Here is a 13,727-nt window from a genome sequence, read left to right as displayed (position 1 = left end):
AACAGTTGTTTTGGCCACGCCTAATGCGCTATCTCTGATGTTTTTTTTTTTTCAGCCTAATGATGGCTTGCTTCCCTGATAGTGACAGCTCTTTGGATCTCATCTTGAGCGTTGTCAGCAACAGATTCCACATGCAAATAGCACACATGAAATGGACTCTGGACCTTTTATCTGCTCATTGTAATTGGGATAATGAGGGAATAACACACACCTGGACATGGAACAGCTCAGAAGCCAATTGTCCCATTACTTTTGGCCCCTTAACAAGTGGGAGGCACATATGCAAACTGTTGTAATTTCTACACTGTTAACCTGATTTGGATGTAAATACCCTCAAATTAAAGCTGACAGTCTGCAGTTAAAGCACATCTTATTTGTTTCATTTCAAATCCATTGTGGTGGTGTATAGAGCCAAAAATGTTAGAATTGTGTCAATGTCCAAATATTTATGGACCTGACTGAGTATTCAAACTCTGTTATGACACTTGAAATTTAGCTCTGGGGCCTCCCATTTCTCTTTATTATCTTTTAGATGTTTCTACACCTTGATTGGGTCCACCTGTGCTAAATTCAGTTGATCAGGTCTTTCCAAATCGTGTCCACTCATGTCTATATAAGATCTCACAGCTCACAATGCATATAAGAGCAAAAACCAAGCCATGAGGAGGAAAGAACTGCCTACAGAGCTCAGAGAAAGGATTGTTTAGAGGCACAGATTTGAAGAAGGGTAAAAAAATGCTGCTGCACTGAAAAAGTTCCCAAGAGCACAGTGACCTCCATCATTCTTAGGCCTCATGCACACGACAGTATTTTTTCACGGTCCGCAAAAACGGGGTCCGTAGGTCCGTGACCGTTTTTTCGTCCGTGGGTCTTCCTTGATTTTTGGAGGATCCACGGACATGAAAAAAAAAGTCGTTTTGGTGTCCGCCTGGCCGTGCGGAGCCAAACGGATCCATCCTGAATTACAATGCAAGTCAATGGGGACGGATCCGTTTGACGTTGACACAATATGGTGCCATTTCAAACGGATCCGTCCCCATTGACTTTCAATGTAAAGTCTGGAGTCCCTTTTATACCATCGGATCGGAGTTTTCTCCAATCCGATGGTATATTTTAACTTGAAGCGTCCCCATCACCATGGGAACGCCTCTATGTTAGAATATACTGTCGGATATGAGTTAGAGTTCTAGTTAGAATATAGTACAAACTGTGTACATGACTGCCCCCTGCTGCCTGGCAGCACCTGATCTCTTACAGGGGGGCCGTGATCAGCACAATTAACCCCTCAGATGCCGCACCTGAAGGGGTTAATTGTACCATCATATCCCCCTGTAAGATCAGCAGCTGGAACAGGGGGCTGCTCAGGGTTGAGCAAAATACAGAGATATTCTTAATGTAAACCTGATCCAGAGTGTTCTAGACCTCAGCCTGGGCTGAAGGTTCACCTTCCAACAAGACAATTACCTGTCACACAGTCAAGACAACAGAGGAGATGCTTGGGGATAATAAGCCCTGACTTGAACCCAATTGAACATTTCAGGAGAGACCTGAAAATGGCTGTCCACCGATGGTCCTTATCAAACCTGACAGAGCTTGAGAGAAGCTACAGAGGAGAATGGCAGAAAATCCCCCAATCATACCCATGAAGACTGGAGGTTGTAATCATTGCCAAAAGGTGCTTGTCCTGAGTATAGGGTCTGAATATTTATGTGAATGCAAGATTTTAGTTTTTCCTTCAATAAATGAGCAAAGATTTCTAACATTCAGTTTTTACTTTGTCATTATGAAGTATTGAGTGCAGATTGATGGGATAAACATCCTCTTTCCTGTGGATAGGGAATAGGTTGATTTATTGAGACAACCCTAAGTCAATGTGGAAATGTATTCCCTGCACTTTTTGGGCTCATTTGTGCAAATATTATATGACATTTTTAATTTCAAACGACCAAAGTATTAGACATAGAAATGCACCAAATTTATCAGATAACGTGCCACATTTGCTAAATGTGACGTAAATTACAGCAATGCAGACTGAAATTCTCCTCACAGTCCATCTCTCCAGTGGATATAGTCATATCAGTTTTTCATGGACCATCTGTTCATTCAGAGAAAACTGCAGCATGTTCTGTTTTGTCTATTTTTGACGTTGTACTTTATATGTATTCTGCCCTTCGTATAGTAGAAATCAGCTCTCCATGCACAGCAGCCAATCAGAGGAGGATGAGCTGCCCGGGGAAGGGAGACAGCAGCAGCCTGACCAATGGGACCAGGGGGTGTGTCTCAGACTCCCTGTAGGAACCACAGACTCTGCCCTAATGGAGCTGAGTTAAAGAGCCGCAGAAGATAAACAGCTGGTAAAATCCCCAATAGAAACTGACCTTCATATCATTTTGAGCTCACGATTGGACAGTCACTTCTTACTCTATATATTTAAAGGGGTTCTCCAAGATTTGGATGCCGATGACCTAACTTTAGGATAGGCCATCAGTATCTGATCGGCGGGGGTCCAACACCCGGGACCCCTGCCAATCAGCTGTTTGAGAAGGCATGGGCGCTCCTGTGAGCGCCGCTGCCTTCTCACAGCTTACCAAGCACAGCACCATACACTGTATCGCGGCTGTGCTTGGGATCGCGTTCAGTCCCATTCACTTCAATTGTTTTGTGTTTTTGTAAAACAAAGAAACCCAATCCAATCTTCTGCAGACCCGGAATAATCACATAGGGTAATGTCTACTGTTCAGTCGAACTCATGGAAAAACAAGTAGAATGCAGGTCGAGTGCCAGTCTGAATGTGGCAGTAATCCAATCGTACCCATGTATATTTAACCAGGAGGCTATTGTGCTGATATACACCTACTGTCTTGTCATATTTGTATAATATAATGAGGTTTAACTATACATTACAAAACCTCTTATCATTTAATATACAGTAGTTTTTTTTTTTTTAACGGAAAGGAAGAAAGATCCAGCACCTTGTTTTTCTTGCTTGACGTTTATTCCACAAACCAAATGTACAGCGGTGATAGAAACCTCCAAAAATAAGCCCCAGTACGGTCTACATGTTTCGAACCAGATGGTTCTTAATCATGACCTCCACAGTAAATTTCCAACACAGTGTATATATAGAGAGGTGAACACAGAAATCCCTCCCCCATTAAACTAGCAGGGCGGTGCTGGTCATCTCAGGTGTTGTAATTAAAAGTGCTAACAGAAATTTAAGTGCACAAAAACACATTCAGAATTAAAAATTAAAATCCAAAATGAGCCATTATGAACAAACATTCTATAATATTATTGCATCCAGCAGGTAGGGAGGAGAGAAATAAGAGTGCAGTCACGAGATATAAAAAATGAACAGATATATGAAAAAATCTGAAAAAGCTCTGTCTGAACACTCCTCTGCATCTAAAGAAGCTCTGTCTGAACACTCCTCTGCATCTGAAAACGCTCTGGCTGAACACTCCTCTGCATCTGAAAACGCTCTGGCTGAACACTCCTCTGCATCTGGAAACGCCCTGTCTGAACACTCCTCTGTATCTGCTGGGTGCAATCCATTTTAGTTCAATTAGGCTATACAATAATATCCTTCAAAGTTGCAACATGGTGTAGTTGTTAATGCTATCAGTAAATATACATAAGTTCCTTTCTCTGGTTTAGTCCTGCAGGGCTTCTGGAATTTAGTTTTAAAATCCAGAAAGCTTCTCTTTGATATACAAGCTTTTTGAAATCTCCGCCTCTTGTGGGCAAAAACACTCTTTCTATAGCATAGGCTGTAAATGAAGATAGACTTCTATTATGACTTGAGATATTAACATATGCAGGATTTAATATATAATTAATATGCTCCAACAGCCTCACTTTAAATTTTCTGGTTGAACAACCCACATATATTAGCCGGCATTCCTCACATTCAATAATGTATATAATCCCTGATGTATTACAGTTAATGTAAGTTTTAATATGATATTTATTGGTACCTTCAGAATCTTGGAATTGTTTTTTTGGGGTAACATAATTGCAAGCTCTGCATGGGGAGCTGCCACATCGTGAAAAGCCTGTATATCGCAACCAGCATGTCCGTGATTTTCCCACTGATTTTAAACTGAAACAAGAAGGAGACAGTGAGGCAGCCAAAGACGCAGGTCTCTTGGATACTACTCTGTGTCCTCCCCTTAGTATTTTATATAATTGTGGATCCTCATACAAGATGGGAATGCACTTGGAGACCGCTTTTTCTATTATAGAGAATTGGTTGCTGAAGGTTAGTACAAGTGTTGGGATATTGGTGGAATCTGGTTTGATTCCGTTTTCTCTCTCCTGTCTATTTTCAGCAGTTTTTTCTCTATTACATTCTTTTCTGTTAGATTTTTTGTGATTTAAGGGGGATCCAAATAACAAATTTTGCAGTTTTTTTCCCTTGGCTATATTAGATGCCCTTTCGGTCATCCACAGTGGATAACCTCTATCCTGTAGTCTGTTGGCAATTGTTTGTATCTCCTCATAGAAGTCAGAGTCCCTGCTGCAATTGCGCCTGGCTCTGATCATCTCCCCTACTGGAATGGCTTTTATTGTGTGGAGAGGATGATGGCTGTCAGCTCGCAGTACTGTATTTCCCGCTATGGGTTTACGGTATGTTCGGGTGCATATTGTCTGTCCCGGAATACCCGTCAGAGTTACATCCAGAAATTAATTTTGCAGCCATCATGTGCTCCAACAAACCGCAAGCCATAAAGATTACCATTGAGATATTGCAGGAAAGAGGGTATGGCAGATACATCGGCAGACCAAATGAATAACAGGTCATCGATGTATCTGCCATACCACTCTATACAATCACCAAAGGGATTATCGGTGTCATATATATAGCGCTCCTCCCAGTACGCCATGGTGACGTTTGCAAGTGACGGGGAAAACTTCGCTCCCATACTCACACCCTGTATTTGTAAATAAAACTTGTTGTCAAAACTAAAATAATTATGTGTGAGTAGAAAATCAGTTATCTTTAGTACATAGTCAATGAAAACGTCACCATGCATACTGTAGCGATGTAAGTGGTATTCTAACGCTAGGAGCGCTATATGATGGGGGATGGAAGGATAGAGGCTGACTACATCTGTTGTCAACCATGTATAATTTTGGGACCATTTTTTATCATAGAACCCTCTCAGTATATCTCCTGTGTCCTTTATATACCCCGGTGTTCTTTTGACTAAAGGTTGTAAGATTGTATCTAGCCATTGGCCTAATTTCTCTGTCAGAGAGCCAATTCCCGAGACTATAGGGCGGAGCGGTGGTGGGCAGAGACCTTTGTGAACCTTGGGTAAGGCGTGTATAATAGGAGTAATCGGACATTGTACATTTAAATATTGAAAATCACCATGGGAAAAAATTCCCAAATCTCTACCTTCCTGTAGAATGTCTGTTAACTCCTTGCGGTAGCACTCCAAAGGATTGGAGTCCAACTTGCAATATGTAGTTGTATCCCCCAAAATTTCCAACATTTGTTGCTGGTATACTATTTTGTCTAGAACCACCACCGCGCCGCCCTTGTCTGCCATTTTGATGACAATATCTTCCCTATCTCTCAATTCCCCCATAGCTATTTTTTGTAGTTTAGTAAGGTTATTGTTTTTATAATTATTTTATTTTGTTGCCGACTGTGTCAGCATGGATTTGCATCAGTTCTTTCTCTATTACTTCTTGGAATGTATCCATTCCACTGCTCCGTGATTTAAGGGGATAGAAATTGGGATTTTTCACCTGAAAATTCACTTTATTATGTTCACACATGTCATCTGAAAATTCCTGTAAATTGTGCAATTGCAACAATGTAACCTGTTCACGGAAAGAAAAACCTGTATAAAGATTTTGATGTTTTTCAACCCTCGTGTCTGCCACTGAGTCTGAACTGTTCCCAACCTCACTGAAATGTTTTTTAACCGTGAGTAATCTGATGAATTTATTAATATCCAGTAAGGTTGAAAACAGGTCAAAGTCAGTGGCAGGAACAAAATTTAAACCCAAACTCAACAATTCTAATTGCTGCTCTAGTTAAAATGGCATCTGATAAATTAATCACTTCATGTGTTTGAGTCACTGTTTTCTTTGAAATCGGGTAGCCATATTGTGTGCTTTTCTTGTTGTGCTTTCTTCCTCCTCTTCTGACTCGTTTTTTGATTGATTTTTAGACTTCATTTTTGATTTCTTGTAATATGAGGACTGAGCTCCTGTAGTATTATTTTTTGTGTCCACTTTTTCGCTTGATTGTATCTCCATACTGGTCTCAAAGCCCTCATAGTCTGATGAGTCAAAACTGACAGTTGTGGTTTTTGTACGTTTTTTGTTGTTGTTGTTTTTTCTTTGTATTTTTCAGTATGGATTTTGGAGTTTGATAGGGATTTTCTCTGCGCCCCCATTCGTATACTTGATCCTTGTCATAATCGTATAGATCCCTTTGGAACTTTTTGTGTTTAAACTCAATGATATGTTCCTCAGCTTCTTTGATGTTATTATTTACCTTTTGTAATAATTCGTCATATTTTTGAGTAGATTCATATTGAGACATAGATTGTTTGCATTTGTCTATTTCAGGTTGTATCAAAACCAGCTTTTCCGCTTCATACTCCACTATCAATTTCATAAGTTTGAACGAACAGTCCGTGAGTATGTTATTCCATGTTTGTACAAAAGCATTCGAATATACAGTAGTAGGGATCTTTTTGATTCTTAGACCTCTGGGTATCATGTCTTTTTCCAGATATTTGTTCAGAGTGGTATGGTCCCACCAGAGTCTTAATTCTTGAGTTTGCAGGTTTTCCAATTGTAAAAAGATGCTTTCCATATTGTATGGGTTTTGGACAGATTGGATCGCTTCTTGAAAATACCTGCTCCGCTTTTGTTAAGCGGTCCGGCCTTATAGCAAACGCCATGTGCAACAAATTGTGTTTGGGGCTTGATATAAGAGGAATCTATTGTCACCGCTGGTTTGTGATAGTCTAGCAACTTTGTTCCAGGCAGGGAGACACGGTAAAAACCTCAATCCAACAAATAATAGTAAAAGTCCAGCTCACCTGCATCAACAGTTTTAAGAGTGCACGGATGGGATGAGACCCAAGCATATAAACTTGAACGGAAAGGAAGAAAGATCCAGCACCTTGTTTTTCTTGCTTGACGTTTATTCCACAAACCAAATGTACAGCGGTGATAGAAACCTCCAAAAATAAGCCCCAGTACGGTCTACATGTTTCGAACCAGATGGTTCTTAATCATGACCTCCACAGTAAATTTCCAACACAGTGTATATATAGAGAGGTGAACACAGAAATCCCTCCCCCATTAAACTAGCAGGGCGGTGCTGGTTATCTCAGGTGTTGTAATTAAAAGTGCTAACAGAAATTTAAGTGCACAAAAACACATTCAGAATTAAAAATTAAAATCCAAAATGAGCCATTATGAACAAACATTCTATAATATTATTGCATCCAGCAGGTAGGGAGGAGAGAAATAAGAGTGCAGTCACGAGATATAAAAAATGAACAGATATATGAAAAAATCTGAAAAAGCTCTGTCTGAACACTCCTCTGCATCTAAAGAAGCTCTGTCTGAACACTCCTCTGCATCTGAAAACGCTCTGGCTGAACACTCCTCTGCATCTGGAAACGCCCTGTCTGAACACTCCTCTGTATCTGCTGGGTGCAATCCATTTTAGTTCAATTAGGCTATACAATAATATCCTTCAAAGTTGCAACATGGTGTAGTTGTTAATGCTATCAGTAAATATACATAAGTTCCTTTCTCTGGTTTAGTCCTGCAGGGCTTCTGGAATTTAGTTTTAAAATCCAGAAAGCTTCTCTATATATACACTGTGTTGGAAATTTACTGTGGAGGTCATGATTAAGAACCATCTGGTTCGAAACATGTAGACCGTACTGGGGCTTATTTTTGGAGGTTTCTATCACCGCTGTACATTTGGTTTGTGGAATAAACGTCAAGCAAGAAAAACAAGGTGCTGGATCTTTCTTCCTTTCCGTTCAAGTTTATATGCTTGGGTCTCATCCCATCCGTGCACTCTTAAAACTGTTGATGCAGGTGAGCTGGACTTTTACTATTATTTGTTGGATTGAAGTTTTTTTTTTTCTAGGCAACATTAAAACAGGTCAGCCGGTGGGAAATAAAAAAGGCATAATGACTAGTGTTAAGCGCGAATATTCAAATTGGAAATTTTAAATCGCGAATATCGCCACTTCGAGAATTTGCAAATATTTCGAATAGAGTGCTATATATTCGTATTCATGAATAGTGTTGAATATTCTAAATCGCAAATTTATTGCGAATATATAACATTGCCGATTTTTCGCAATCAAGTAAACAATAACTGGAGATCACGAATTCTCAAATTTGCAAATTCTCTGCCAAAAATTAGCGAATTCGAATATATTACCTATGCCGCTTATCACTAATAATGACTAGAGGTTAGCGAATTTCATATTTTAAAATTCATTTGCGCTTTGTGTTGTGGCGGTAAAAGCAGAATTGCGTTATGGATTCCGTTACCACGGACCATAACGCAATTCTATGACAGAATGCATACCGGAATGTCTTTAGAGGCATTCCGTTATTCATTCAGTCATAGCAGAAGTCTATGGGCTGCATAAGCGATCCGTCCCGTTTTAGTTATGCAGGAGAGGACTCCCCTGCATAACGGAAGCCGGACGGATCCGTTATGCAACCCATAGATTCTATTATGACGGAATGAATAACGGAATGCCACTAAATACATTCCGTCTTAGAACTGCGTTATGGTCCGTGGTAATGGAATCCATAAACGCAATTCTGCTTTTACCACTAAACGAAGCGCAAACGAATTTCATAACATGAAATTCGCTCATCCCTAATAATGACCGTACCCGTCCCCCTCTGCCGCAGCAGTCCCATATCCCTGTGTTGGGACATCTTCGCAGTAGCAGGAACTGGAGAACTGTGCAGCCTCGTAACGGGATTGTTGGAGAGTTCGTTGTTTCCACACACTGATCCGTTTCAACAATATTTTTACCTTTTAAGGCCCCTTTCACACAAGCGAGTTTTCTGCGCGGGTGCAATGTGTGAAGTGAATCCATAGCACCTGCACTGAATCCTGACCCATTCATTTCAATGGGTCTGTGTACATGAGCGCTTTTTTCACGCATCAGTTCTGCGTTGCGTGACAATCGCAGCATGTTCTCTATTCTGCATCTTTTCACGCAGCCCTGGCCCCATAGAAGTGAATAGGGCTTCAGTAAAAAACGCATTGCACCCAGAAGCAATACGTTTTTTCACAAAACTGTTGCTAGGAAATTTTAGTAAATCTTCAGGTTTTTTTTCACATGTTAAAAAACGCATCAAAACTGATTGCACCCGCACGGAAAAAACTAATGCTGAACGGAAATGCAGACAAAACTGACTAAACTTGCGTGCAAAATGGTGCGAGTTTCACTGAATGCATCCTGACACAGTCCGTATCATTCGTGTGAAAGAGACCTAAAAGTTGTCCAATGAAAAATATTCTACAGTTTTCAAACCAGCACCTGGATCTGAATGCTTTAGTAATTTCATGTAATTCAAAATTTTGTATAGCCACTGAGTTATTCAATAAAAAAAAAGAAAATATATATATATATATATATATATATATATATATATATATATACACACACACACACACACACACACATACACAGTACAGACCAAAAGTTTGGACACCTTCTCATTCAAAGAGTTTTCTTTATTTTCATGACTATGAAAATTGTAGATTCACACTGAAGGCATCAAAACTATGAATTAACACATGTCGAATTATATACATAACAAAAAAGTGTGAAACAACTGAAAATATGTCATATTCTAGGTTCTTCAAAGTAGCCACCTTTTGCTTTGATTACTGCTTTGCACACTCTTGGCATTCTCTTGATGAGCTTCAAGAGGTAGTCACCTGAAATGGTCTTCCATCAGTCTTGAAGGAGTTCCCAGAGATGCTTAGCACTTGTTGGCCCTTTTGCCTTCACTCTGCGGTCCAGCTCACCCCAAACCATCTCGATTGGGTTCAGGTCCGGTGACTGTGGAGGCCAGGTCATCTGGCGCAGCACCCAATCACTCTCCTTCATGGTCAAATAGCCCTTACACAGCCTGGAGGTGTGTTTGGGGTCATTGTCCTGTTGAAAAATAAATGATGGTCCAACTAAACGCAAACCGGATGGAATAGCATGCCGCTGCAAGATGCTGTGGTAGCCATGCTGGTTCAGTATGCCTTCAATTTTGAATAAATCCCCAACAGTGTCACCAGCAAAGCACCCCCACACCTCCTCCTCCATGCTTCACGGTGGGAACCAGGCTTGTAGAGTCCATCCGTTCACCTTTTCTGCATCGCACAAAGACACGGTGGTTGGAACCAAAGATCTCAAATTTGGACTCATCAGACCAAAGCACAGATTTCCACTGGTCTAATGTCCATTCCTTGTGTTCTTTAGCCCAAACAAGTCTCTTCTGCTTGTTGCCTGTCCTTAGCAGTGGTTTCCTAGCAGATATTCTACCATGAAGACCTGATTCACACAGTCTCCTCTTAACAGTTGTTCTAGAGATGTGTCTGCTGCTAGAACTCTGTGTGGCATTGACCTGGTCTCTAATCTGAGCTGCTGTTAACCTGCGATTTCTGAGGCTGGTGACTCGGATGAACTTATCCTCCGCAGCAGAGGTGACTCTTGGTCTTCCTTTCCTGGGGCGGTCCGCATGTGAGCCAGTTTCTTTGTAGCGCTTGATGGCTTTTGTGACTGCACTTGGGGACACTTTCAAAGTTTTCCCAATTTTTCAGACTGACTGACCTTCATTTCTTAAAGTAATGATGGCCACTCGTTTTTCTTTACTTAGAGTTTGTATTATGGCAAGAAAAAAGCAGCTAACAGTCTATTCGGTAGGACTATCAGCTGTGTATCCACCTGACTTCTCCACAACGCAACTGATGGTCCCAACCCCATTTATAAGGCAAAAAATCCCACTCATTAAACCTGACAGGGCACACCTGTGAAGTGAAAACCATTTCAGGTGACTACCTCTTGAAGCTCATCAAGAGAATGCCAAGAGTGTGCAAAGCAGTAATCAAAGCAAAAGGTGGCTACTTTGAAGAACCTAGAATATGACATATTTTCAGTTGTTTCACACTTTTTTGTTATGTATATAATTCCACATGTGTTAATTCATAGTTTTGATGCCTTCAGTGTGAATCTACAATTTTCATAGTCATGAAAATAAAGAAAAAAAAACTCTTTGAATGAGAAGGTGTGTCCAAACTTTTGGTCTGTACTGAGAAATATATATATATATGGCCACACATGCTCAGTTTCATCCTTCAACTGCTTCCTGTGCTGTGATAGGGGGAGCTGAGACACGCCCCCTGAGCTGTCAGCTTGATATAAATCTAGCAGAGCAATAAATGAGGAGATCTCTGGACCCATGTGAGGTACAGGGCTGGTTCTAGCTTTGTTAGAAAGAGGTTGCCATGTACTAGAGGATGTCAGATTTTCATTTTTTACATTAATCATGGGATAAAGCCTTTAACAACAACCTTAAAATCTTCTCTTACATCTCTCCTTCCAAAGTGATTTGTGTGAGGGATTAGATGGCCAACCTGAGGCTCTCCAGCTGTTGCAAAACTACAACTCCTTGTGTGCCTACACTGCCTACAGCAGGGAATGGTGGGAGTTCTAGTTTTACAACAGCTGGAGAGCCACAGGTTGGCAATCCCTGGATTAGACAGTCAAATAAGGTACACAGACCATAGAGTTGGATTTAACAGCTTCTATGGAACCTGCCAAGAGGTGGTCATCCAATTCAGGTAAGCACCATTCCTCCTGCCTTATTGTGGTGCAAATGTTCCCCGAGAACCTCATTTAAACCAGGCCTAGAGTTATGCCCCGATTCAAACATTAACTACTGTGCAGATATGGCTTCATACAAAAGAGATGTTAAGGAACACCGGTGGACAACTATAGGAACTCCTGTCTTAGGGTGTGGAGATGTGGTGACATTACAATAGGTAAGGACCCATTTGTAATTTTACTACCAGGCCTCTTCCCCACCAATTACATTTCTGTTTAAAAATGGCCCTACTAGTGGAAACTTCTTTGGCGATACTAGTACTGCCCCTCTTCAGGGACACTGTGCCATATGTACGTCTTACCTGGAGGAAAGCAGGAGGGCGGCTCTGGTCCATTTCACTGCTGGTGTCCATAAAGTTAATAATACGCAGATACCCCGGATATGAGGGGGCACTCACTAGTCCATCTGGGGTCACATAAAAAATCTGCACCCCTCTGGGTATAAGAATAAGTTCCTCTGCATCTACCCCCAGACTCTGCACTGGTGGTGGCTGGGTGGGCATAGCATAGAACTCATCCCCAACTATGGAATGTTCTCCAGACTCTGTCCCATAGGAAACAGTGTAATGTCCATCTGTGGCCTGGGGGGTGTATGCTGGGGGGGCAGAAACCCCTGCTATAAAGGGGTTAAGTGCTGCCCCACTGTCTGTTGCAATACATGAGACTCCATTCACTGGCTGTGGAGGGAATGGTGGTAACAAGGGCAGTGGTGGCCTCTCAGGTCTTTCCTTCTCTTTTGGTGGCAGTGATGGGTATAAGGTTGGTGCTGGGGCAGAGGCACTCACAGCAGGAGGGTTTATAGCAGAGCCTCCCATACTCTGCTGTAAGATATTTAGTCTGGTATTGACGTTCTCCAGAGTCTCCCTCATCTTCACTTGCATTTGTCTGGCAGCGTCCCAAGCTGGACCAACGCACTGAGGTCCCTCTAATGAGACGCTTAGACCTCTTATCAAATGCTCCTGGCCTTGCTTGTAATAGTTGCGGGCTTCTTCCTTGTACCCGGTTTCATCCGTGTTCAGACCTTTGTTTATATAGACGAACGCTTTCCTGTATTCTTCCTCAATACTTCGGATCAAGGCGTTTTCCTGCATTTCTGGAAGGGGCTGCTTTTCCATTACTGAAAAAGAAAGCAACAAATTAGGACATACTATACTAGAGGTACATAGTAATGTCATCATTATGTGTGTCTATATGGCCTATCAGATGGTTTATTTTATTATAATACAGATGTAGCAGAGCTGAAATTATCGTTAAACCTTTTACTAATTCAGCACCGCATAGTATTGACTTTCCAAGTCACAGTAGTATTGTAGTTTGCCTTGCCAATGTGCACAAAAATACTACATGAGGGCACACAGACTACAGTATGCTTCTGCCTATAGACCTGTATGCCACACTGCAGGGGTACACTGCATGAGGCCTTACTGGAGTAATGTTTTTGGCGGTAGTTATTTCTAGTGTTGTAACGCAGAATTTTTATCTCAAATATCGGCACTTCGAGAATTTGCGAAGATCTGGAATATAGTGCTTTATCTTCGTAATTGCAAATATTCTAGATTTTTTTTTTTTTTATCACTAGATGAACCTATAATCTTTTCTCACTTATTATATATAGCTTCTCTTTAGCCTTATTATGCTATCCATCAGCCATTCCTTTTTTTACTTCATAGTTATTATTTTACCTATCATTAAAAAAAAATTATAAATATCTTCCTACCTACCATTAATAATTTCTTTTTATAGATGCTATATTAGTTTATTTTTAAAATAAATCATTACCTACAACATAGAACAGACAATCTCACAAAAGCTGAAGCCGGC

At 40.9% G+C, this 13,727-nt stretch overlaps 1 protein-coding gene across 4 annotated transcripts in view; it reads right to left on the bottom strand.

Moving 5' to 3' along the window:
* Positions 1-13,727, bottom strand: part of SPART (spartin) — a 52,003-nt gene that overhangs the window by 18,521 nt on the left and 19,755 nt on the right. For all 4 annotated transcript variants that reach the window (XR_006388195.1, XM_044284769.1, XM_044284771.1 and 1 more), the window contains exon 2: positions 12,209-13,023. Coding sequence is in view for 3 of the 4 variants with exons in the window: in XM_044284769.1 (XP_044140704.1) it covers positions 12,209-13,021 (813 nt within the window). In the remaining variant the exon portion in view is untranslated. The remainder of the gene's footprint in view (positions 1-12,208; positions 13,024-13,727) is intronic.

This window comes from Bufo gargarizans, chromosome 3 (assembly GCF_014858855.1).
Source record: "Bufo gargarizans isolate SCDJY-AF-19 chromosome 3, ASM1485885v1, whole genome shotgun sequence".
In the NCBI taxonomy this organism is placed as follows: Eukaryota; Metazoa; Chordata; class Amphibia; order Anura; family Bufonidae; genus Bufo; species Bufo gargarizans.
The sequence above is the reverse complement of the archived record's forward strand: the minus strand, read 5'-3'. Positions and strand labels throughout refer to the sequence as shown.